The following is a 25989-nucleotide window of genomic DNA, read 5'->3' as shown; positions in this document are numbered from 1 at the left end:
ATCTGGATGGTTGTACAGTCGTCTCAAATAAAACTGTGAAGGACCTCGGCGTTACTCTGGACCCTGATCTCTCTTTTGAAGAACATATCAAGACTGTTTCAAGGACAGCTTTTTTCCATCTACGTAACATTGCAAAAATCAGAAACTTTCTGTCCAAAAATGACGCAGAAAGATTAATCCATGCTTTTGTTACTTCTAGGCTGGACTACTGCAATGCTCTACTTTCCGGCTACCCGGATAAAGCACTAAACTAACTTCAGTTAGTGCTAAATACGGCTGCTAGAATCCTGACTAGAACCAAAAAATTTGATCATATTACTCCAGTGCTAGCCTCCCTACACTGGCTTCCTGTTAAGGCAAGGGCTGATTTCAAGGTTTTACTGCTAACCTACAAAGCATTACATGGGCTTACTCCTACCTATCTTTCCGATTTGGTCCTGCCGTACATACCTACACGTACGCTACGGTCACAAGACGCAGGCCTCCTAATTGTCCCTAGAATTTCTAAGCAAACGGCTGGAGGTAGGGCTTTCTCCTATAGAGCTCCATTTTTATGGAATGGTCTGCCTACCAATGTGAGAGACGCAGACTCAGTCTCAACCTGTAAGTCTTTACTGAAGACTTATCTCTTCAGTAGGTCCTATGATTAAGTATAGTCTGGCCCAGGAGTGTGAAGGTGAACGGAAAGGCTGGAGCAACGAACCGCCCTTGCTGTCTCTGCCTTGCCGGTTCCCCTCTTTCCACTGGGATTCTCTGCCTCTAACCCTTTTACAGGGGCTGAGTCACTGGCTTACTGGTGTTCTTCCATGCCATCCATGGGAGGGGTGCGTCACTTGAGTGGGTTGAGTCACTGACGTGGTCTTCCTGTCTGGGTTGGCGCCCCCCCTTGGGTTGTGCCATGGCGGAGATCGTTGTGGGCTATACTCGGCCTTGTCTTAGGACGGTAAGTTGGTGGTTGGAGACATCCCTCTAGTGGTGTGGGGGCTGTGCTTTGGCAAAGTGGGTGGGGTTATATCCTGCCTGTTTGGCCCTGTCCGGGGGTATCATCGGATGGGGCCACAGTGTCTTCTGATCCCTCCTGTCTCAGCCTCCAGTATTTATGGTGCAGTAGTTTATGTGTCGGGGGGCTAGGGTCAGTCTGTTACATCTGGAGTATTTCTCTTGTCTTATCCGGTGTCCTGTGTGAATTTAAATATGCTCTCTCTAATTCTCTCTTTCTGTCTTTCTCTCGGAGGACCTGAGCCCTAGGACCATGCCTCAGGACTACCTGGTATGATGAGTCCTTGCTGTCCCCAGTCCACCTGGCTGTGCTGCTGCTCCAGTTTCAACTGTTCTGCCTGCGGCTATGGAACCCTGACCTGTTCACCGGACATGCTTGTTGCACCCTCGACAACTACTATGATTATTATTATTTGACCATGCTGGTCATTTATGAACATTTTAACATCTTGACCATGTTCTGTTATAATATCCACCCTGCACAGCCAGAAGAGGACTGGCCACCCCTCATAGCCTGGTTCCTCTCTAGGTTTCTTCCTAGGTTTTTGGGCTTTCTAGGGAGTTTTTCCTAGGGAGTTTTTCCTAGCCACCGTGCTTCTTTCACATGCTTTGCTTGCTGTTTGGGGTTTTAGGCTGGGTTTCTGTACAGCACTTTGAGATATCAGCTGATGTACGAAGGGCTATATAAATAAATTTGATTTGAAGTGTAGACTAAAGGTTTGGACCCAAGTGTAGGACTCAAGTAACGTTAAAAAGCCTGGGACAAACCTTGGTGACTGTCAGCCTGCAACATGCCATTCTTCTCATTCAGCTCAAGAGTTGGAGTCCTGCAGGGGAGGGATGTCCGCCACTAGCTTACGCATCTGGGAAAGACAGGGAGATGGTGGTAAACACTCACTTCACATGAGCAAAAGAGCACTTTGTCAGTATTTGTATAGAAGCAAGGGTTCTTAGTGTACAGCATCAAAGCAATGGAGTTTAATAAAACTATTAAAAATGTCTGAAGTACCAGGTTTATATTCGGGGATGTGGTCAATAGGCAACAGACTGGTTCAGAAAACAACAAGGATATCTATTAAACATTGAAGAGTATTACTGCAGTTGACTAGCATCTTTAGAAACAAATCCTGTTGCGAGTACCAATTACTAACGGGGATGTTTGAAAGACTCAACAGAAAGTGTATAGTCCTTACTTTGAACCCGGGTCTGGTGCAGCTCCTGCTCCAGCCTCTCCTCCTTCAGCACCTTGTTGGTCTCCACCAGCACGTTCATCTTCTCCATCCTCTTCTTCATCGTGCAGCGCCATCGTCTTCACGGTCAGCTGGGGGGGCAGAGAGGGAAACAGGTGAGAGGAGAGTTGGTGCGCGAACGCAAAGAAAATCAGAGCTATTACAGGGCAAACAAAAGCATATTATCAGAGGTCAATGGCCAATTTTACAGAACAAACTGCACCAAGACAACAAACAATTTCACCTGTTTTAATGCAACCGAAAATTGCCAACGCTTTCTCTATAAGCATATAACTACTATTTAGTTACAGATCCCAGCTGTGTGTGCAATGACTTCAGACCACTGTCTCCGAGATCTACAGCAGCTCAGAAGCCTCATGTCTTTCTTCCTCTCAAGTCTCACCTGTAGTTTTTCCTCTCTCTGCATTGAGGCTCTCCTGTAGCTCCTTCGGCTCTCGGTCCTGGTGTTCAACTCGTTGTTTGTAGCGTAGTGTCTCCACCTCGGCCACCTCAAACTGTGTCTCTGCGACCTCCTTCTCACGACGCACAAACCTACAGGAGGGAAAGGTCAGAGCAGGCTTAACAAACCGCTTACTCACTAAAGTTCTGGTTCAGAGCAGCTTTTGTGGATCTCCGTTAGTTGTTGTAGGGTCGGTTTTCCAGACACCGATTAAGCTTAGTCTCGGACTTTAAAGCAGGCTTTAAAATGTAGAACACTTTTTTGAACTAGGCTTAATCTAGTCTGGGAAACCGTCCGTAGTGTATAACGTCTTAGTGTGGTATTTTACTTCTGCAATCAGGAAATTCAGGTGAGCGCAGATTTAGTATAATAATAATGAATCATTATTTACTGTGTGTCCCTTTCGGGAAATTTGTATTGCACCTCAACAAACAACAGCACAGCGTCACCAATAGGTGCCTAAATACATACATACAATCACAAGCAATATATGTTTAATAACACATACATCTTTTACAGGTCAGCACAACCATGTATCAAGTACTGGATCTGTAAAGGAGTTGGCACAGTAAGCAAAGTCCTATCCCCATCTACTACCTGACGATCTCCAGGATTTGTTCCTGGGACTTGCCCTCCTCGCTGAAGAACAGGTAGAGGCTGCTCATCCTGGAAGCTTCTGCAGCACCGTGGCCGCCATCTTGGCTCCCAGACTCTCGATCGGCTGGTGTGCAGCAGGCCGTTCTGCTTGTGCAGCTCGTCTGCCTGCTTCTGCTGCTTGGACAGATCATTCTTGAGGGTAGAGAGATAGAGAGATTCTATGACTTCGGGCCCTGACCTTTGTACGTTCACAGAGATGACGTTGGTCATGCGGTAAGTCAGGCCTGGGGTGCATAACACTTCAACAGGAACTTATGGAACCATGAAACCCTGATCATTTCAATATTTTGGGTACATTAAGTATTTGGCTAAATACTGACCAAATCACATTACTAACGTCGCAACACTCTTATTCCATATTGTGGATATCATACGACCCTCCCCATCAAGAGCCTCATCTCTTCCGTCGAGCCCAGTCTCTCCATTCATCCCCCTTTGGCTGTCCCCTTCAACCCTCTACCAAAGCTACATGGAGTTTCTTCTCCAGCTGGTTGCAGTTGGTGCGAGCCTCCTGTAGCTGTGTGTTGGTCTGTTTGGCCTTTTCCTCCAGCTGCTTCCTGCTCTGGTTCCCCTGCAGGCCCTGCCGCTTGGCCGCCTGCAGCGCCTCCACGTCACCAGCTTGCCCTGAGAGGGGGGGTCGGGGGAGAGAAGGATGAAGAAACATATAGCGTAGAATTCAGAGAATGAAGAAGTGAAAGACTATTGGTATAACGCAATGTCTTGAAATCGGTTAGTCAAAGTTTCACTTTCTCACTTTCTAATTGTGTTTTCTCCAAGATGGACCTGTAAGAAACATCCAGGGCAGCTGGTGCAGTCCTTAAATTCTCAATCCATTCATAGAGAGCATCTGACCAAGTTTTGGCTGATCCAGGATCAGTTTGTGTAGCCAGCTCCAGCTCTGCAAGTGCTTTCGCCAACTCCTCTTACTTACGATAGTCGGAGGAGTTGGCTAAAGCACATTCCGATCTGATCCAGGGACAGTTTGAGGCCAACCTGCTGCAGCCTGTCCTGTACGGCCTTCTGTTCCTGGGTCACAGCGGAAGCCTTCCTCTCCATCGCCTCCTGGAGCTCTGACTGCATGTTCCTCATGGTCCTCTACGGCTCATTCACCTGGGGAGAGGAGGGTGTGAGTGGAGGATGGCAGAGAAGGGAGACTCATTGAGCCCAGAATAGCATGCCCGTTCTAAGAAGGTTTACAAGGGACAATACATGAATACATTTACCAGAAGCTGTAGCTTGTAATGTTCTGTAGCAGTATTTTGGAACAAAATACTAATTGGCCATCTTACCTGTTTTTCCAAAATGTCCACGGCCTTCCTCTTCTCCTCCCGGAGGTCATGTTTCTCCTCAGCATACACCAGCTTCTTCTCCAGCCCACGCTGGAAATCCTGGGCTTCCTTCAGACGAGTCTCCACGGGGACACGAGACTAAAACAAAGGGTGGAGAGGATGCAAGACATTAAGGGAATTCAAGCATCAAATTCTAATCTGGTTTGGACTCCACTGGTACCTGTGGTTCAGCCCCAAACTGTTAATTGTGTCGGGAAAAGGTTAGTCAATAGTACGGGGAAATTAATGGCAAATTTCAATGGCAAAGTATGGGGAGGTTTTAAAACCTGTTAGGGCTAGGGGGCAGTATTGACACGGCTGGATAAAAAACGTACCCGATTTAATCTGGTTACTACTCCTGCCCAGTAACGAGAATATGCATATAATTATTGGCTTTGGATAGAAAACACTCCAAAGTTTCTAAAACTGTTTGAATGGTGTCTGTGAGTATAACAGAACTCAAATGGCAGGTCAAAACCTGAGAAGATTCTGTACAGGAAGTACCCTGTCTGACCATTTCTTGGCCTTCTTTGCCATCTCTATCCATTACAAAGGATCTCTGCTGTTACGTGACACTTCCTACGGCTCACATGGGCTCTCAGAAGGCGGTAAAAAGCTGAAACGTGGCTTTGCAGGCTCTGGCTGAAAAAAAGTAGCGCGTTTAGGTAGTGGCTGGTTACAGTACTGTGAGACTCAGGCGTGTGCCCGCGTCGACCGAATGCTTTGTTTTCTTTCCTCTGTTTACCTAAACGGAGATTCCCGGTCGGAATATTATCGCTTTTTTACGAGAAAAATGGCATAAAAATGGATTTTAAACAGCGGTTGACATGCTTCGAAGTACGGTAATGGAATATTTAGATTTTTTTTGTCACGAATTGCGCCATGCTCGTAACCCTGATTTACCATTTCGGATAGTGTCTGGAACGCAAAAACAAAACGCCGCTATTTGGATATAACGATGGATTATTCTGGACCAAACCAACATTTGTTATTGAAGTAGCAGTCCTGGGAGTGCATTCTGACGAAGACAACAAAGGTAATCAAACTTTTGTAATAGTAAATCTGACTTTGGTCAGGGCTAAACTTGGTGGGTGTCTAAATGGCTAGCCGTGATGGCTGGGCTATCTACTGAGAATATTGCAAAATGTGCTTTCACCAAAAAGCTATTTTAAAATCGGACATATCAAGTGCATAGAGGAGTTCTGTATCTATAATTCTTAAAATAATTGTTATGCTTTTTGTGAACGTTTATCGTGAGTAATTTAGTAAATTGTTAGTAAATTCCCCGGAAGTTTGCGGGGGGTATGCTAGTTCTGAACGTCACATGCTAATGTAAAAAGCTGGTTTTTGATATAAATATGAACTTGATTGAACAAAACATGCATGTATTGTATAACATAATGTCCTAGGATTGTCATCTGATGAAGATCATCAAAGGTTAGTGCTACATTTAGCTGTGGTTTGGCTTTATGTGACATTATATGCTAGCTTGAAAAATGGGTGTCTGATTATTTCTGGCTGGGTACTCTGCTGACATAATCTAATGTTTTGTTTTCGTTGTAAAGCCTTTTTGAAATCGGACAGTGTGGTTAGATTAACGAGAGTCTTGTCTTTAAAATGCTGTAAAATAGTCATATGTTTGAGAAATTGAAGTAATAGCATTTCTAAGGTATTTGAAAATCTCGCCACGGGATTCAACTGGCTGTTGCGTAGGTGGGACGAATTCGTCCCGCCTAGCCCAGAGAGGTTAACGTTCAGGGTCAGTTTGTACAGAGCTTAATGAGACAGGCTACTTACTCTGTTATATTATTAAACAAAACAGCACTGTGCCACAGAACAGAATCAGAACCAAATTAATTGGAACCTTTCTTCGTGCAGTACCTGTTTCTCTTCGCTGAGGGACTCCTCCAGGCTGAGCACCACAGTGCGGTACTGCTCTGAATTGGTGTTGGCGTTCTACAGGCGCTCCTGCCGGTCACTGATCTGCTTTTCGGCCTGCTGCTGATGCCCGCTAGCCTCCTGTAGTTCCTCCTGCAGCTTGGCCTGGGCCTCCTGGGCAGCCTGGGAATGGGATTTAGCTAGGGTCGGAGATGGAGCAGTCACCGGAGCTTCAAACACAATCACATGAAGACAAACCAGAGAGTGAATGGGATGTAGTGGTAACATGAAACAGTCTGAGGCCAGAAAAAGCATTTTCAAAATGAGAAGGTTGGTAATGTAAACTCCTAATGCATTTGCAATAACAGTTGATATCCTGAAATGTCTCAGCCATACATTTTTGATTGGATGACACATACTGTTGACATTCCCCAACAGAACCCAGCTTGCAGTGCCAATGCCTACCTCCGAGTGGCACTCTGATGGGAGCCCTGGCATTGGTCTGACCCTGGCCCTGGCCTAGACTCAGACCTGAACCCTGACCCTGCAGGCCCTGGTTTTGACCCCGATTCTGGTTCTCAGTGTGGCTGAGCTGCCTCAGTAGGTTTGCTTGCAGCTCAGCGTTCTTCAACAGCTCCTTGGTCTTCTGGTACAGAGACCACTAGGCCTCCAGCTGCTTCTTGGCCTCCAGCAGTTGAGCCTGAGGGAGTGTAATAAAATAAGAATTGGTGGAGGAAGGAGAGGGGGCCTAAGTGATGTGATCATAAAAGCCACTGAAGATCTATTATGCTCTTGGTCATTTCCAGAACGAACGGGTTTGTGAAGGAGAAACAGGACGAAAAAGCGACAGAGATGAGATAAAGGAGACAGAGAGGAAAGTCCTGTGTGGCTCAGTTGGTAGAGCACGGTAGAGAAATTGTGAAAATCTATGTACGCACAACTGTAATTTGCTCTGGATAAGAGTGTATGCTAAACAACTAACATGAATGAAGAAACCACTGCCAGAAAGAATGAGGAAAGGAAAATAAATTGGGTGGTGCGAATAAAATACTTGAGTGTATCTGTACTTCTTGGTTGCGGCCCAGCACGTGCCTCTGCTCTACCTCCTCAGCCGGTTTCTTCTTAAACTGGGAGAGCTCTCTCTCCAGTCTCTCTATCTGGCTGTTCAGACGCTGCTTGGTCTCTGTCTCTGTACGCTCCATCGTCAGCTAGGGGACAAGAGCAAGGCAGGGATGGAGATGGTTTCTTTACAATTATGGGAAGGGTGTATTGGACTTGAAATGGGGGGGACAGTCTGTGTGTGCCTGGTTAGACTTGACTTGGGTAAGAGCAGTGCGGTGTGTGTGCGTACCTGAAACAGACTTGAGGTGTGTGTGTGTGTGTGTGTGTGTGTGTGTGTGTGTGTGTGTGTGTGTGTGTGTGTGTGTGTGTGTGTGTGTGTGTGTACCTGGTTAAACCTGGTGTGTGTGTACCTGGATAGATTTGAGGTTTGTCAGCAGTAGGTTTTGGTTGCGCTGCTCGGCCATCATGGCCTCCTTCTCCTGGTTCAGTCTGGACTCTGCTGATAGATAGAGGAAATGGAGAGGACGTTGGGGAAGGGAGAAATGATTTTGCACTAAATTCTTGTCAATCATACAGGCCAAAGTTGACTTACTTCCTCCTCACATCCCTCTCTTACATACCCCATCCAAACTGTACTATCCCCACCTGGCCCAACCTTGACCTCCTAACCCCTGACCCCTTACCTCTGCCATGGTCAGTTTCTCATAGGCGTGGATGGTGTGGATGATCTGCTCGTGTTTCTGAGCCGTGGCGGCCATCTTCTGGCTCTGCTCGTGCAGCTCGGTGATCTCCGGCCTGTAGACGTTCAAGTTCTCCTGCAGCATCTCATACCTGACAGAGAGAAAGACAAACATGGTTTGATTTACTTCAGCAAATGGACACTTCTTCGCAAAAAGATGTATGAGGTGTGTGTATTCAGTGCATTCGAATAGGGAATGTGGTAAAAGATCAATAGCCATATTTTTCTCGGAATTGTCCAAAATAAGTCAGGTGGAGTACTGAAAAAGCAATGCTGAGCATACACATCAGTATTGTCATTGGATTTTTCTTATTGCCTGGTTGTGGTTTAAGTTGTTTTAAATTACCTCTTGGAGGCGAACCCCAGCTGTGTGGAGAGCTTTGCCTTCTGGAAGCGGACCTCAGACAGATGCTCTTGGAGCTTGACGTTCTGCTCGTTCAGCATTTTGTCGTTCTCCGCCAACTCGTTCTTGTACGTGGTGAAGGAGTCATTCAACTGGAACAAAGTTTTAAAAGATTTTGTTTAACTAAAAAGTTAAACGTTTGATCGCCGTCATAAAAATTGTGTATTTACATGGTCGTTAAAGAGGTAGGTAGTGTACAGTGAATTAAAATGCCTGATGCAATAACAAAATGTGGGAAATGCATTTCCTTACTGAATATTTAGGTGTTCACAGCGAAACGAGAGGCCATGAGTAACTTGGTCAAAAATATTGGCACTGATTGGCCTATAGGTGGTGCTGTGAAACTTTGATGTAGGATCTTTCCTCACACTGAACAAATTTGCCTCAAGGACCCATACGGTCTGTCAGGATAGATTTTCCTCCATCTTGGAAAACCTTTGAAAAACATATCATAACCCATCATCCAAATAACACCAAATAAGGAGTATAGACCCATCTCTTGACTTAGTTTGAGATGGCCGAGTTACTGATAAATCAGGAAATCAGATTGTAGGTGTCCATTTAAATCCTTTGCAAATCCACTCCACAATGGCCTATCAAATTGAAACTTTTTTAGGTTCGTCAAATCTATGATGACCCATGTTAAATGGGCCATTCATAGCTTACAAAATAAGGAAACTAGCTACCTACGGCCCAACAGGACCTGCATATCTACCCACACTCTCCTCATCACACTCATCACACTCTTAGGTATAAATTACCTATTACAATGTAACCTCTATTACTACATAATTTATACCCCACACATTCCAATTTCTGTATCTCCAATACAATATACGCCATCCCCTCTTTAACGAACGCAGCACAACGCCCACCCTACCCCTCAACTCTATCACGCCGTTCCCGAAAACCTACGTTATCAATAGGCGACAAATAACATTATGGGAGATTGAGGGTGCATTCGTAAATTCACTCTGACTATCTAGTCAGATTTCAGAGCACACTAGTCTGTGTGTCAGAGCGCAGAATAACTGATGAATTAAAGAACGCTCAACACCCGTTGAATATGGCGGTGTCAGTAAACGTCTGCAAAAAAACGTACTTAAATTGTTGCCAGCAGCACAGTTACAGTCACAAACGCTCTGGATAACATGAAAACAGCCTAACCAGATCTGATAGGGCGAGTAAAATGGTCAGAGTGAGGTGTTCTCTCATTTGTGTCTGAGAGTAGCTAGCAAGATAGCTAACGTTAGCCAATTAGCTTGGCTGCTTTAAATTTATTTTATTTTATTTCTTTTTTATTTCACCTTTATTTAACCAGGTAGGCAAGTTGAGAACAAGTTCTCATTTACAACTGCGACCAGGCCAAGATAAAGCATAGCAGTTCGACATGTATAACAACACAGAGTTACACATGGAGAAAAGTAACATACAGTCAATAATACAGTAGAAAAATAAGTCTATATACAATGTGAGAAAATGAGGTGAGATAAGGGAGGTAAAGGCAATAAATAGGCCATGGTCAGCGAAGTAAATACAATATTGAAATTAAAACACTGGAATGGTAGATTTGACAGTAGATGAGTGTGCAAAGTAGAAATATTGGGGTGCAAAGGAGCTAAATAAATAAATACAGTAGGGGAAGTGGTAGTTGTTTGGGCTTTTTATAGATGGGCTATGTACAGGTGCAGTGATCTGTGAGCTGCTCTGACAGCTGGTGCTTAAAGCTAGTGAGGGAGATAAGTGTTTCCAGTTTCAGAGATTTTTGTAGTTCGTTCCAGTCATTTGCAGCAGAGAACTGGAAGGAGAGGCGGCCAAATGAGGAATTGGCTTTGGGGGTGACAAGTGAGATATACCTGCTGGAACGCGTGCTACAGGTGGGTGCAGCTATGGTGATCAGTGAGCAGAGATAAGGCGGGACTTTACCTAGCAGGGTCTTGTAGATGACCTGGAGCCAGTGGGTTTGGCGACGAGTATGAAGCGAGGGCCAGCCAACGAGAGCGTACAGGTCGCAGTGGTGGGTAGTATATGGGGCTTTGGTGACAAAACGGATGGCACTGTGATAGACTGCATCCAATTTGTTGAGTAGGTTGTTGGAGGCTATTTTGTAAATGACATCGCTTGACTGCCGTTGTGAGGACAGAACGCTCGGATCAACCCTACTCCTCAGCCAGAGATTCCAGTGTACGCTACAAGAGAGAAACGCTCTGAATTTACGAACGCCCAGGGCACACTGGCACTCCACAGTGAATTTACGAACACACCCTAAGTATCATCCAATCAAAAGTAGCTCTGATTCTATGGTCCAATCATCTTCCTCGGGTGCAGTGACGTAGATTTCAAGCGACGTCACACGTATCAACATTCATCTGCTGCTGGAACTGTTCATGAAGTGAACTCTCACGTCAATCTGGTAGCTATAACAACGAATTTAAGCCTACATTTGAGTGATTTGAAGATTAACTCATAAGCTTACAAAACGGTGCGATTGTCAAACCTCTAGGATTTGGTTTTGTTTGAAAACCAAGTTATCCATCCACTGAGCCAGACTGAGCTAACTAGTGAGCTAACGTTAGCTAGCTAACAGCTGTGGTGAAATATATAGCTAACTAACGGTAACGTTAGCTAGCTAAATGAGCTTCTGTGTCAACAAGTTGTTCTGCTAAACCAATTCTCTAGTTATTTGAAATACTCTGCCGTGCTATTTAGATTTTTTTGTGTTTGACGACTTCTGAATATAACATTGCAGAGCATTACTTGACATCTTCATGATGGAAGAGAAAGCTAACGTTAATGTGCAGTCACTGCCTTTCCCCTCTTTATCTTGTAGTCAGAATGGGCAGAGGCTACATAGTGGAGGATGTGGTGGAGAAATATCTGTCCAATCTCAGTGTACCAGGTGCATCTTGTGTCACAGGACTTTTCATTGGCCAGGTAAGGTTCACTCATCATGGATCTTATACATGCAACAAACCAGTCTCCTGTCATTCATTATTAGTACACACTGTAGCAAAACGTTTTGCAAGGGGTATATTCACTAGGAACCAACAGAACTAAACGGAATCAAACAGTGAGGGACCTACCCGAATTTGTCCAATAGAAACACATTTTTGTTTAAACTCTTTTTAGTTTGGAGTAAACGGTTTCCTTTTCAAAAACATTTGCATCTGTTTGCTTACGGTCTTCCTCTAAATGAATACACCCCAGGTTTTAGTCCGTTTTTTTTCTTCTGTTTGGTGTCTACTGAAAACAACCCAGGTGTTTTCCCTCACAGCCCGATTTGACCAAAAAAATAGCCTACTTTTTCCAGAGGGCCTTGAGTTTTTCCTATTTAGGTCACGTGACTCGGAACAACTCCTGGTCCTAAGTAGGACATTCTTGTCTCTTTTGGCAGAGTTCGTCCCAGAGAGACTTTGTGGTGCTGGCTGTGAGGACACCTCAGAAGGACACAGAGGGACAGGGGTCCCCGTCAGTCAGCAGGAGAGCTGGGAACTCACTGGAACACCTGGACGTGGAGTGGGTCACTGAGCATGCCAGACAGGTAGATAATGAGGATAATGCAACTTTTAAAATGAAAACGTCAGGTCTTCTAGTTGGTTCAAATAACATTACACAGTTTAAGCATTGTGAGCAATCACTTGTATCTCAATCTCACTCTGTCATAATGTATAATAATGTATGTTTTCTGAAGGTCTCCCGGATGTTACCAGGAGGTATGTCAGTTATTGGTGTGTTTCTTGTCACCCCACCTGAGCTGTCCAAAGAGGCTCAAAATACATTGAGACGGGTAAGCAACACAAACTAAAGCTCAGGCAATAATGTTGGTATTACTTTTGATAGAGATCATACATATTAATAACAGGAACTGTATTGATTGAAAGTGGGCCTCTAGTTTAAACTAGTGTGTCTTTTGCAGTTGATCTTTGCGGTGGACAAGCATATATCCAAGGGACGGCTATGGAGTCTAACAGAGGAGGATGTAACAGAGAAGGTCACACTTCACATCTGCTCCAAAACCAGGAAGTATCCTTAACCGCTACAACTGATGGGTCAAATTGCTCTCAATTTCATCATCTGTTTGCTGCCCAAAGACAATAAACAATGAACAGTGGTTTCACTATAGTCCGTAGTAAATGTGATGACATCTTTGCCGAGTTGTGTGCTTAATACAAGGAGAACCCTTAGCATTGGAAAACGTCTTTAACTCCACACTCTCAGAGTCGTTTGCAGAACATTTGATGTTCGAGATCCTAAGGTGAGTTCATAGGTGTGACAGTATTGCCTTTTTAAAGTGGTAAATTGTTCTCTACTTGCTCTTTTCTGTATTCATATTCATCCTTGAAAAATACTACAAGTCTTAACTGCATTCTGATTGGTGATTTCAGAGTTCTGCCAAGCCTGCTGATTGGAAGTACCAGTCGGGGGTGTGTACTTCCTGGCCATTGTTGACATGCTCAGTGGGACTGAACCTGGTGTTCCCTGTGTTAGAGATGCATGTCTTACCACAGGACATGGAAAAGTGTATGAAGGTGAGTGGGTTATATTGGATATTAATTACCTGTAAATGTATTGTTATAGTACCCTTATGAAGCGCCATAGGAACGCTTATAACACCCGTATTAAGCTTGTCAGCATTACGTCACTATGTGAGAGATTAACAACAGTACATTTCAGGAAATGCCTGGTGAGGTCCTCTTTAAATGAGCTCACTTTTACTCTGACGTTCTCAAACAGGATAGTAGATTGAAATGTCAGTTCTAGTGGAACCAATCATTTTGGTTTTGTGTGATTTCAGGAGGGACTTCAAACGTGGGCGAAGCAGATTGAAGATGGGCTTTGCCTCATCAATGGCGACGCGATGCCTGGCGAGGTGGAGCTACTGGGAGGGCAGGTAAATGCAGCGGTCCTTTTTGGATGGCACGATGTCGCTCATAGAAATAGATCACGGCTTTTAACAAGTCTGTGTTTTCTGTTCAGAAAAAGAATGCAAAGGCTGTTCAGCAGACGTTCCGAGCCCAGATCCTCATCCCGATGGTAAGAATATCATTAGTAGGGATTTTTTTTTTGTAGCCTATAACAAGGGCTCAGAGTTTTTCCTTGCTGAAGTTGATTTGTGTGTGCCTGTGTGTTTGTTTGTGTGTTATGCTTCTGTGAGTGTGTGCCTAATTTCGTGTGTGTATCATAGATTGAATAGAACAAACGTGCCCATTCAAGTCAATTATGACATAATGGGGTGGACTGGCAGCCATTGCGAGTGTACCCATAGGATCAATGCACGAAGTAAAAGCAGGAAGTGTACCCTTTAATCTGTGCTGTGATTTGTTGAGTCAACTCAACTGACATTACAAAAAATGCATTACATTGCATGAGCCACATTGTATCAGTTGGCATCATTTAAATGAACGTTCTTCATTACCATGGTAATCCCAGCATCAGTTGATAGAACATTCAAAATTACCATGGAAATGATTACATCACAATACCAGTCAGCCATTGCAAGTGTATCCGTTAGTTTACCAGTCAAAATGCCCAGGGTTAAAGGTTCCAATCCCGTTCTATTCATTTCTATGGCGTGTATATAACGTCCGGTCATCCCTCGCCTCAGGCGGAACCCCAATCAGAGCGAAGGTCGACGGCGTCTGTGAAGGTGTGCAGTGGGTCTCTCACCCTGAAGGGAATGGTGCAGTGCAGGGCCTACCTCCACAGCAACAAACCCAGAGCCAAGCACGCTACAGAGGTACTGCACAACACACACACATATACAGGACATTGGCAACCAGAACTTTCTCTAAACCGGATCTTACACACCATCCAGCTCTTAGCAACTGAAGGTTATTTGGAAATACGCATACATTCGATCTTTCACATTTTTCTCATGCCTTGTCCTGATAGGTCATCAAGAGAGATGTCATCAACACGGTGTCTAGCAGAGTGGAGATGTTCCTGGAAGATCTTTTAATGGAGGGAGAGAACAAAGGCACAGTATTAGTTCTCTACTTTAGCTTGGGGGTTAGATAAATATTGTTCATATTACGGAACAGAACAGAACTGAACTGCAGCGCTGTCAGTGTGCTTAGCAAGCTATGCAGATCAACCACAAGGTGGCACTGTTGACCATTCACTGGTTGTCGCTATACTCACTGTCCCACTTGTTCTCCTGCATAACAGCATTGAGGTACAGTACCAGTCAAAGGTTTGGACACACCTACTACGGTTTTTCTTTATTTTACTATTTTCTACATTGTAGAATAATAGAGAAGACATCAAAACTATGAAATAACACATGGAATAATGTAGGGATGCACAATATATCGGTAAGCATATTGGAATCAGCCGATATTAGCTAAAAATGCCAACATCGACATCATCCCAATGTCTAGTTTAACGCTGATGTGCAAAACCGATGTCAAAACGGACGTGCGTACCTATATAACGTAGGTAGAGGACGTAATGACGCCACAAAAAATACAGCTCTACACAGAACAAAAGCAGAAAAATACTAAGCGCACACTTCCAACAACTAAACAAGTTCAAGTCGAGCAGTCATTTGAAAGAGTACAAAGATTTCAGCGCGACAACTCAAAGGTGAAATCCATTAACGGCAAGAAAATGGAATTTGATGCCCTTGACAATCAACCGTTCTCTGTCGTGGATGATGTTGGCTTTCGCCGACTTTTCGAGCACCTCGAGCCCCGGTACACACTACCAAGTACACACTCTTTTTCAGATGTTGCCCTACCGGAGTTACACAGTATTGTTGAAACGTACATCTATGAGCTACTTGCTATGGGCGTCACTGCTATTAGCTTCACAACATTTGGACCAGCGATGTCAGCCCCATGAGCATGCTGAGTCTGACAGCACAGTGGGTCAGCGAGGATGTCCTTGCCGTGTTTGAATCCTGGCTTAGGAAGGCCGCCAAAAATTTTGAGATTTCCATACCCAACTACAACATTTTCCGTCAAGATAGAACTGCCAATGGGGGAGGAGTTGCAATCTACTGCAGAGATAGCTTGCAAAGTTCTGTCATACTTTCCAGGTCTATGCCCAAACAGTTCGAGCTTCTAATTAAAAAAATTAATCTCTCCAGAAATAAGTCTCTCAATGTTGCTGCCTGTTATAGACCCCCCTCAGCTCCCAGCTGTGCCCTGGACACCATATGTGAATTGATTGCCCCCCATCTATCTTCAGAGTTCGTTCTGTTAGGTGACCTAAACTGGGATATGCTTAACACCCCAGCAGTCCTACAATCTAAGCTAGATGCCCTCAATCTCACACAAATTATCAAGGGAACCACCAGGTACAACCCTAAATCCGTAAACATGGGCACCCTCATAGATATTATCCTGACCCACTTGCCCTCCAAATACACCTCTGCTGTTTTCAATCAGGATCTCAGCGATCACTGCGTCATTGCCTGCATCCGCTATGGTTCCGCGGTCAAACGACCACCCCTCATCACTGTCAAACGCTCCCTCAAACACTTCTGCGAGCAAGCCTTTCTAATCGACCTGGCCCGGGTATCCTGGAAGGATATTGACCTCATCCCATCAGTCGAGGATGCCTGGTTGTTCTTTAAAAGTCATTTCCTCACCATCTTAAATAAGCATGCCCCTTTCAAAAAGAACTAAGAACAGATATAGCCCTTGGTTCACTCCAGACCTGTCTGCCCTTGACCAGCACAAAAACATCCTGTGGCGGACTGCAATAACATAGAATAGTCCCCGCGATATGCAACTGTTCAGGGAAGTCAGGAACCAATACAGTCAGTCAGGAAAGCGAAGGCTAGCTTTTTTAAACAGAAATTTGCATCCTGTAGCTCTAACTCCAAAAAGTTTTGGGACACTGTAAAGTCCTTGGAGAACAAGAGCACCTCCTCCCAGCTGCCCACTGCACTGAGGCAAGGCGACACGGTCACCACCGATAAATCCATGATAATCGAAAATTTCAATAAGCATCTCTCTACGGCTGGCCATGCTTTCCTCATGGCTACCCCAACCCCGGCCAACAGCTCCACACCCCTCGCAGCTACTTGCCCGAGCCTCCCCAACTTCTCTTTCAATCAAATCCAGATCGCAGATGTTCTGAAAGAGCTGCAAAACCTGCACCTGTACGAATCAGCTGGGCTAGACAATCTAGACCCTCTCTTTCTAAAATTATCTGCCGCCATTGTTGCAACCCCTATTACCAGTCTGTTCAACCTCTCTATCATTTCGTCCGAGATCCCTAAAGATTGGAAAGCTGCCGTGGTCATCCCCCTCTTCAAAGGGGGTGACACTCTAGACCCAAACTGTTACAAACCTATATCCATCCTGCTCTGCCTTTCTAAAGCCAAGTTAATAAACAGATCACTGACCGTTTCGAATTCCACCGTACCTTCTCCGCTGTGCAATCCGGTTTCCGAGCTGGTCACGGGTGCACCTCAGCCATGCTCAAGGTACTAAACGACATCATAACCGCCATCGATAAAAGACAGTACTGTGCAGCCGTCTTCATCGACCTGGCCAAGGCTTTTGACTCTGTCAATCACCGTATTCTTATTGGCAGACTCAATAGCCTTGGTTTCTCAAATGACTGCCTCGCCTGGTTCACCAACTACTTCGCAGAAAGAGTTCAGTGTGTAAAATCGGAGGGCCTGTTGTCCGGACCTCTGGCAGTCTCTATGGGCGTACCACAGGGTTCAAATCTCGGGCCGACTCTTTTCTCTGTATATATCAACGATGTCGCTCTTGCTGCGGGTGATTCCCTGATCCAGCTCTACGCAGACGACACCATTCTGTATACATCTGGCCCTTCTTTGGACACTGTGTTAACTAACCTCCAAACGAGCTTCAATTCCATACAACACTCCTTCCATGGCCTCCAACTGCTCTTAAACGCTAGCAAAACCAAATGCATGCTTTTCAACCGTTCGCTGCCCGCATCCGCCCGCCTGACCGACTAGCATCACTACTCTGGACGGTTCTGACCTAGAATACGTGGACAACTACAAATACCTAGGTGGCTGGCTAGACTGTAAACTCTCCTTCCAGACTCATATCAAACATCTCCAAAATCAAATCTAGAATCGGCTTTCTATTTCGCAACAAAGCCTCCTTCACTCACGCCGCCAAACTTACCCTAGTAAAACTGACTATCCTACCGATCCTCGACTTCAGCGACGTCATCTACAAAATAGCTTCCAATACTCTACTCAGTAAATTGGATGCAGTCTATCACAGTTCCATCCGTTTTGTTACCAAAGCGCCTTATGCCACCCACCATTGCGACCTGTATGCTCTAGTCGGCTGGCCCTCGCTACATATTCGTCGTCAGACCCACTGGCTCCAGGTCATCTACAAGTCTATGCTAGGTAAAGCTCTGCCTTATCTCAGCTCACTGGTCACGATAACAACACCCACCCGTAGCACGCTCTCTGTGTTGTTGTTTCTGTCACACTGCTTTACTTTATCTTGGCCAGGTCACAGTTGTAAATGAGAACTTGTTCTCAACTAGCTTACCTGGTTAAATAAAGGTGAAATAAAAAATTCGTACTGAGGAAAGCTGTATTGTATGCTCAAGAATGTGCTGGTTCTCATACCGCTGCTGCCATTTTAATGGCATTTGAGAACATGTTTGAAACATGAACACACTCCTAGATCCATTCGAACAACTGACTTGGTAAATAAGCTAATCAACTGTGTCTGCAGGAGACGTTGATACCCTCTGTCATGGCATTGAAACATAGACCGAAGAAGAGACTTGCTTGGGCCAAGAAGCACGAGCAATGGACATTAGACCAGTGTAAATCAGTCCTTTGGTCTGATTAATCCAAATCTGAGATTAATGGCTGCAACCGCCGTGTCTATGTGTGGCGCAAAGTAGGTGAACGGATGATCTCCGCATGTGTGGTACCCACCGTGAAGCATGGAGGAGGAAGTGTGTGTGGGGGTGCTTTGCTGGTGACACTGTCTGTGATTTATTTAGAATTCAAGACACACTTAACCAGCATGGCTACCACAGCATTCTGCAGCGATACGCCATCTCATCTGGTTTGGGCTTAGTGGGACTATCATTTGTTTTTCAACAGGACAATTACCCAACACACCTCCAGGCTGTGTAAGGGCTATTTGACCAAGAAGGAGAGTGATAGAGTGCTGCATCAGATGACCTGGCCTCCACAATCACCTGACCTCAACCCAATTGAGATGGTTTGGGATGAGTTGGACCGCAGAGTGAAGGAAAAGCGGCCAACAAATGCTCAGCATATGTGGGAACTCCTTCAAGACTGTTGGAAAAGCATTCCAGGTGAAGCTGGTTGAGAGAATGCCAAGAGTGTGCAAAGCTGTCATCAAGGCAAAGGGTGGCTACTTTGAAGAATCTCAAATATAAAATATATTTTGATTTGTTTAACACATTTTTGGTTACTACATGATTCCGTATGTGATATTTAATAGTTTTGGTGTATTCACTATTATTCTACAATGTAGAAAATAGTAAAAATAAAGAACAACCCTTGAATGAGTAGGTGTGTCTAAACTTTTGACTGGTACTGTATATACATCCAAGCAATGACAAATCAAATACAGAACAATGACAAATGTATTCCTATCAAATCTGTAGCTAAGTGTACATAATGATTTTTCTGCTCTCCTCTCTTCGGCAGGGTCAGTCGGTGTACAGCAGGGGCTCCCTCGCAGAGTGTTTGCCCCCGTGCCCGGAATGAGCCTGTGTGTGTGTGACTACATGTTCCCTGACGAGTGTGTGTCCGATGTGAGTGACCGTCTCAAAGAGATGCTGGACTGGGAGACGCCCGAGGACAGCATAGACACCTCCCAGGAGGCCGTACCAGGTGGTTTATCATAATAACCAGGGGTCAATGTAGCAGGCGGCCATAACTGTGTACTACTACAGTATCAACTGTAATCCTCCAGTGACCTGGTTTGAGTCACTAAAGCCCATTGTGTAAGTGTTAGTTACTCCCTATGAGGAATGAAACAGGTATTCCAACCGGAACCAGAGTCGCAATCACTAGTCTGAGATGCATACAATCACACCGAAAGAATGTATATTTCTTTACTCACCTGCATGATCAAATGATAACATATTTCCCCACCAGGACACACAATGTTGTGGGAAAACCTTATTTTCAACTGTTTCTATTTGGTCATGTGAGGAAAGACCCATATTTTATGATTGCCATTACTCATAAATATTAGAATATTGGTATGTTGATTAAGCGGTTATATCATATGGATTATTTTAGCTTCCTCAACTGAGTTTTGAATCTCCATTTTCTGTACTTTCCATACTACTATTTGTCTTCAATTGAGTGTAAGGTTGACATTGTATGGTGAAAATGTCTCATATTTAGAAGCTCCTACGATTGACCTAAAGGACACGGTTGTTCAGAAGAACCTGAAGGCTAAATCTACTCTTGACGCTCGTCCCAAGACACCCTCTGAAGATCCCACTGAAGCCCACAAAAGCCACAAAACATATTACGCTGGTATGTCCTTTTTAAATACTCTCTTCAAACAGCCATTTCGTCAGAAATCAGGAGGTACAATGTTCAGGAAAAACACCTGGCTCTGTCGTGTGTGAAGGCGTGTACAGGAAGTGTTGATAGCTTTGTGGTTATTATGTGAACCTAACAGCGAAACAAAAATATGAGTCAGCATCAGGTATGTAGCATAGCCTCTCTTCACTCACCCGGATACCATTGTCATTGTGTAGGTGTTGCCATGGCAGCCGCAATCGCTCTCCTAGCAACAGGCACCTCGCTGATATACCTGAGCGACTAACGGAGGAGGCACAGGACACACACACCACGAGAGCTGTTGTTATGCGCAGTGACTTAATCGCTTGATTAATTAGATTTTCATGAAATTGAGTTGACATGGTTATTATAAAAGTATATGCAAGCTGTATGTTTGGTATTGATAATTCAGCATTTTATTTTCATATGAATTGTAAAGCAGAATTGTGTAGAGAGGAAAAACAATAAATAAATACAGTTCGTTTTGATTTATTTTCTTTCAGTTGTAAAAGGTTACACAAAGAAACTTGTACAGCGTATGATTTAATGTCTTTCAGAAAGTGTGTCTAATGCGATATATTCAAAATTCCCTCCATATTATGGGGAAAATGGACCCCCTGCTAATTGTTGTTAAGTTCATTTAGTCATCAATAGATATTCTGATGTGTGCCAATCATAAACTTTCCGCTCTGTCCTCACATATTGCCTCAGGCCAACCGTATCGGACCTCTCCTCAACCACAGTGCTGGCACAACGAACAAATGACATGCGTCTGTATTCAATATCGTTTTTTTTTTGTTGCAATGATTTAGGCCTACGGTATGGACTTGTATGGTTATGCTTGGTATGATGGGCATATTCTATGCTTTGATCCTCCCAAAGGATCGTTCAGGCTTGGCCTTAATATCGGAAATACTGTATTTTATGTATTCATCTATGACGTAATTGAGCAGAATAAAGAAGTCCGTTCAAAGTAACTCACTTTTGGTACGTGTTCTATTCATGTTAAATGCTGTTAGTTAATAGTATTAAAACAATTAGACAGAGAAACCAACCAACACTTCCATGGGGAAATACTGCTTTTAATGACTGACTTGGGGTTAACACTTTATCCCTTTTGATTTCAAACATCATGAAAATATAGCAGAAAATACAATGACATTGGGCCAATGGTGATAACCAAGCCTTAAAATGGGGTGCATTACTCCAACCGCAGGATCACATACTGTGACGCCAACACAACCTTTTACAAAGATTGCAATGTCATACTTATCAATCATATACCAATACAATGGTTAAAACGAAAGGAAAGAAAAGCATTTCGTAGTGACACACACATATTGAGCTAATAATGTCTGTTTGAAATCTGTAGCTTGCTCACGTTAATGGACACTGCCTGTGGAAAACTGAAGCTGACTGGAGGCTGTTTAAAAAGATTGCATTTACAGTAGGCTAATGGGTCCAGAAATATGCACTGACTGTCACTGACTCCCTATAAAACCCCCTTACTCCACCTCAACACCTGCCTCCTCCTCATCAGGACAGGCCACAAACTCCTTCTCGGGCAGGAGGCCGTATTCATTGAGGAACGCCTCGATATCGGCGGCGAAGAACTCCTCGCTGAGGTGCTGTGTCATGGACAGGAAGTTGCCTAGCAGCTCGCCTGCCTTGTAAACCAGCATGGCGGGCAGCACGTCGTCTGAGAAGCGCTCGCCAGCACCCGTTGCGGCCGCCTCGATGCGGCAGAACTTGATGCTGGGGTACTCGGTGGCCAGGCAGTCTAGGCAGGAGTTGAGCGCCTCGCAACCTTTGACTCCGTCCTTGTAGATGTGGACGACTACCAGGGTGAGCCGGTGCTCCTTCTCAATGACCTCCAGGAAGGCCTCGCCATTGTCCAGCTCCACCACGCTGTCAAACGTTGGCCCAAAGCTGAATCGCTCGTGCATCTCCTTCATGCACTGCTTGCGGTACTTGCGCAGGCCCTTCTCATCCTCCTCTGCGATCATCTCGTACTCCTGGACACTCATCTGTCAAGAAAAAGTTGCGATAGGAGCTGAGTCAAGGCTCATGCGTATTATGTATGGGGGAATTGACTTGAAGTAGAATTCACTTGAATGGAAAAAGTCCCTTGTAGTCATTTTATTTCTATGGGTTAAAATAGGTCACGTAAACACATCTCGATTCTCAAGAGTTTTGCTAGACATATGCCTCCCTCTGTGGTCAAGTCTCTTAGAGTCTGACCGTGTGGTTGTGTTTGAACGCTGACTGACCTTGCGGTTAAGTCTGTCGTGGATGTCGTCGCTCTGGGGGTTGGATATCTGTCTGAGGAGCGCCTTCTTGCTGGGAGGGGTGTCCTGGTCCTCACACTTGAACTTCCTCCAGTCATTGATTACACCCTTGGGTCCTTGCAGAGGAATTGAGACACGTATAATACACTAGAGAGGCTGATTTCATTTAACTACATCTCCAGAATGTGCTGATAATGGCAGCCATAGTGGTAAGGAAACATTACAAAGGTCAAACCCATTCTAGTGTTCTATTTGTAATTTTATGGATTGAGAGGGGTCACTCAACAGGTGAAAACAAGAACAGAGGTTAACAGAGAAAAGTCTGCATCAGAAAGAGAGTTTATATAGACTTCGCTCTCATTTCAATTGAAGTTTGGATGATTAAACAGTGGACCTAATAAAGAGTTCACTGAAAGGGTGGACAGTTGATGACGTGTCACCTGTTTGGATTGCTGGCACCTCATCTTCAGCTGGTGTTGGGCTCGACATACTGAACTTTCTGAATGAAGAGACAAAATCCTAAAGATTAGCAATGAAAAACGTTTTCTTATCACCATTTCGTCAAAGAGACTGGCTTGTAACAATACTGTAGCACTGCATTGGTTCATCGGTGTCCGGGCTGTGTCCTGTACACTGCAGCATGTTGTGAGTGTCAGAGACATTCAGAGGGAGCCAGGTTGATGCAGTATTATCAGATTATGATTAGGTCTAATACTTAGGGTTTTCTAAGACTGTGTTAATTCATGGGGCCTACATGTGTAAGACAGCTGGGACATAAAGATGACAATGTGCCACATGTATGATACATAACCACTAAGCCTTGGGATTGGATGAGGAGCCAATGCAACTCTTTAGGTGTAGCATCTGAAGAGGCCGTAAACAAGCTTCTTTACAAGCCTATGCTGCTGAGTGTGTGTCTTGTGTTCCCTAGGCCAACTCAAAACAATGCGTCAAACCGAAGTCTTACTAATCCTGACAACCCTTGTGTTATAGGACACCCTGCCCCAAAATCTCTCTTTCTCCCTCTTCAACATTACAGCAACTACAATACAACATCTCTTTAACCGGAAACCTTCCTCATTGACTTTCTGTGCGCGTTGTCACTCAATTTGAAAAGCTACTTTGGCCTTTAGGGCCACCGTAACACCGAATGAACTCCATCATTTCAAAAAAAGCTCAAATTAAACTTAATCTTTGATGATAATACAATAACTGCCAACACTACTTGTTAGATTCTTACAAAACATGTACCGTATGTCAATGTACACTGAACAAAAATATAAACGCAACATGTAAAGTGTTGGTCCCATGGTTCATGAGCTGAAATAAAAGATCCCAGAGAGTCTCCATATGCACAAAAGCTTATTTTGCTCAGATTTTGTGAACAAATGTGTTTACATCCCTGCCAGTGGACAGTTCTCATTTGCCAAGATAATCCATCCACCTCACAGGTTTGGCATATCAAGAAGCTGATTAAACAGCCTGATCACGTAGAATCAATATTAATTAACAATCAAACGATAGCAGCAGTGATGCTTACCTGTGTGGTTAGCTGCACTTCCTCCTTGCAGGTTAGTTAGTCTCCTTATAGTCCTGACCAGGTTTGTTGTTGCTGATGCGTGGGAATGGGTTTCGTCTGAAGACAGCTGGGGAAGGCTGTGTGGAATTAGACGTGAATTAAGTATCGATATCATCATAGTGACATCTCTCCCAAGTCCTATGGTGACGTGTATAATAGGATTAGGAATTAGACCTGCTCAGAGAAGAGTATATGTGTGTGGGAGAGCAACAGATGGGCTGTTGAGGGGTGTAGACAATTTCCTCTCTGTTTGATGTGCACTTTTTCTCAATGTATATGATATGCAAGGCATGCATTGTCATTCAAATCATTTTTTTGCAGTGTGGGCCACATCCATTCATAATCTTCAATCTGCGGAAATCACATCACGGAGGCCTATTGTACACCATGCAAGAACGGGGCTACCTCAGATAGGCTGCGTGCCTATATCCATAGGTTTAAAAGGCTTATAGGGTCTTACAGTGTGTGTTGTGCGTCACTGGGTTGTGTGATAGGTGTAAGGACCGTGTTTCATTACTCTGGGATTAGAGCTCAGATTCAGGTGATTATGATAAAGAACATCTGAAACCAATCATTTCAAATGACCAGAGCAATAGTCAACACTAGGTGGAGATAAAACTCTGTAGATATGGTCAGCTAGGGGCAGGCTCGGTCCATCAATCACTCTTGCAATATCTAGAACGGAAAACAGGAAATTGTCTGGCCTTTATTGCAGCCAGTCTACAGAAGCAAGTAGGAATCCAATAACATTCCAAGCATTTTGTGAAATGGATGATACCACAGGCATGGCATGTAGATTACAAGTTGCCGTTTCAAGGCATGCTTTTAGTACAAATGAAAGGCAAAAAAATATTTATTTAATCACCTACAACCCAGTCAGTATCTGGCACGGTGATATACAGGATTTCTGCCTCTTGAGTTGCGAAAGATAAGAAAGTCTAGGGATGCAGGATATAGAAATGTAATTGAAATCACTGTGATGTTTTAATGGAATTTCCCAATTTTATACTTCGTCACCCCATCTGCCGTTAAAAAGTGAAGGTGACAGTATATGTACGTGTTACTCAGCAGTGAAAAGACACTGACTAGATTGCAAAATGAGGGTGATGTGGGAAATGACGCTGCACCCACCTCTCTCTGACCTCATAGCTGGGACCAGAAATCTAAACAGCCCTCACAGGTCAGGAATGTTCCACTTTTCATCACGGGGGCCCCAGGAGTGACCACAAAGACAAGTGAATTTATTGCATGAGCAGAGAATCCAAACCTCCCCCATCCTCTCCCATTAACCCCTCCACTAGGTGGCAAAAGTGTCAAGATAATATAAAAAAAACAGCGATTGCAGGTAGAGCTGGGATAAGTTTGAACCCTGAATGCTTTATAATAGTGGTAATGAATTCTGACAGAAAATCAGCCTTGGGTGAAAAGCTGAACAAAGGCACCTGCACAGCATTGCTCGGTGGGGAATGCAGAAGTGAAGTTATGTCGATATCTTGTTCAGGCTTGTTATATATTTCCTTCATGTTGCTATGAGACACCAGCAGAATATGACAATAAGGACTACAGAGTCAAGACCCAACTTGCCAGAGCCATGAAAGGGAAACCTTGCCACCAGTGACATAAGTCAGTCATAGAAGACAAGGACATGTTCTCATGCATAGTTTAGAGTGTGTTACAAAAACATAATATCGTCAACACAGCCCCCGACTGCATACGTCACAATAGTTTATTTTCATCTTATATACATGCTCAACCAAATAATCCTCTCTGGTTGTGTCACTGCGTCACCGTTGATGTAAAGTAAGCAAACGTTCTGCAAACATCTGAGAAGTACGCAGAGTCAGAACAC

The 25989-nt window shown here is 44.3% G+C and overlaps 3 protein-coding genes across 27 annotated transcripts in view; 1 reads left to right on the top strand and 2 right to left on the bottom strand.

Moving 5' to 3' along the window:
- LOC106568912 (nucleoprotein TPR) overlaps window positions 1–9793 on the bottom strand; it is a 29506-nt gene extending 19713 nt beyond the window's left edge. For 7 of the 20 annotated variants that reach the window (XM_045693950.1, XM_045693951.1, XM_045693955.1 and 4 more), the window contains exons 1-13: window positions 9008–9791; window positions 8699–8847; window positions 8297–8444; window positions 8024–8112; window positions 7603–7759; window positions 7017–7251; window positions 6555–6781; window positions 4635–4772; window positions 4100–4455; window positions 3286–3969; window positions 2632–2780; window positions 2193–2320; window positions 1768–1862 (exon numbers count right to left, since the gene is read on the bottom strand). The gene's annotated coding sequence lies outside the window, so the exon portion shown is untranslated. Of the gene's footprint in view, window positions 1–1767; window positions 1863–2192; window positions 2321–2631; window positions 2781–3285; window positions 3970–4099; window positions 4456–4634; window positions 4773–6554; window positions 6782–7016; window positions 7252–7602; window positions 7760–8023; window positions 8113–8296; window positions 8445–8698; window positions 8848–9007 lie in introns of all 20 variants that reach the window. The other 13 variants (XM_045693947.1, XM_045693939.1, XM_045693946.1 and 10 more) reach the window with 8 other exon arrangements.
- Window positions 9794–11064: 1271 nt separating this feature from the next.
- Window positions 11065–21254, top strand: odr4 (odr-4 GPCR localization factor homolog). 6 transcript variants are annotated; one of them, XR_006758665.1, is made up of 14 exons: window positions 11065–11168; window positions 11586–11689; window positions 12150–12296; window positions 12447–12542; window positions 12672–12778; window positions 12974–13010; window positions 13141–13284; window positions 13551–13646; window positions 13733–13789; window positions 14361–14492; window positions 14648–14732; window positions 19401–19699; window positions 20109–20243; window positions 20471–21250. XR_006758665.1 is itself a non-coding variant. In NM_001140212.1 (14 exon segments), coding segments are annotated over 13 exon segments (1389 nt in total). In that variant the 5' UTR covers window positions 11108–11168; window positions 11586–11590; the 3' UTR covers window positions 20539–21254.
- Window positions 21255–21339: 85 nt separating this feature from the next.
- On the bottom strand, window positions 21340–24345 carry LOC106568913 (phosducin). Its single transcript, XM_014139741.2, has 4 exons — window positions 24102–24345; window positions 23002–23060; window positions 22544–22677; window positions 21340–22300 (listed from the first exon to the last, which is right to left on the bottom strand). Exons 2-4 carry the CDS (start codon window positions 23048–23050, stop codon window positions 21779–21781), a joined length of 705 nt encoding a protein of 234 aa, XP_013995216.1. The 5' UTR covers window positions 23051–23060; window positions 24102–24345; the 3' UTR covers window positions 21340–21778.
- Window positions 24346–25989: the final 1644 nt, after the last annotated feature.

The sequence above is a fragment of the Salmo salar genome, chromosome ssa14 (genome assembly GCF_905237065.1).
Source record: "Salmo salar chromosome ssa14, Ssal_v3.1, whole genome shotgun sequence".
In the NCBI taxonomy this organism is placed as follows: Eukaryota; Metazoa; Chordata; class Actinopteri; order Salmoniformes; family Salmonidae; genus Salmo; species Salmo salar.
This window is presented reverse-complemented; position numbering and strand designations above follow the sequence as displayed.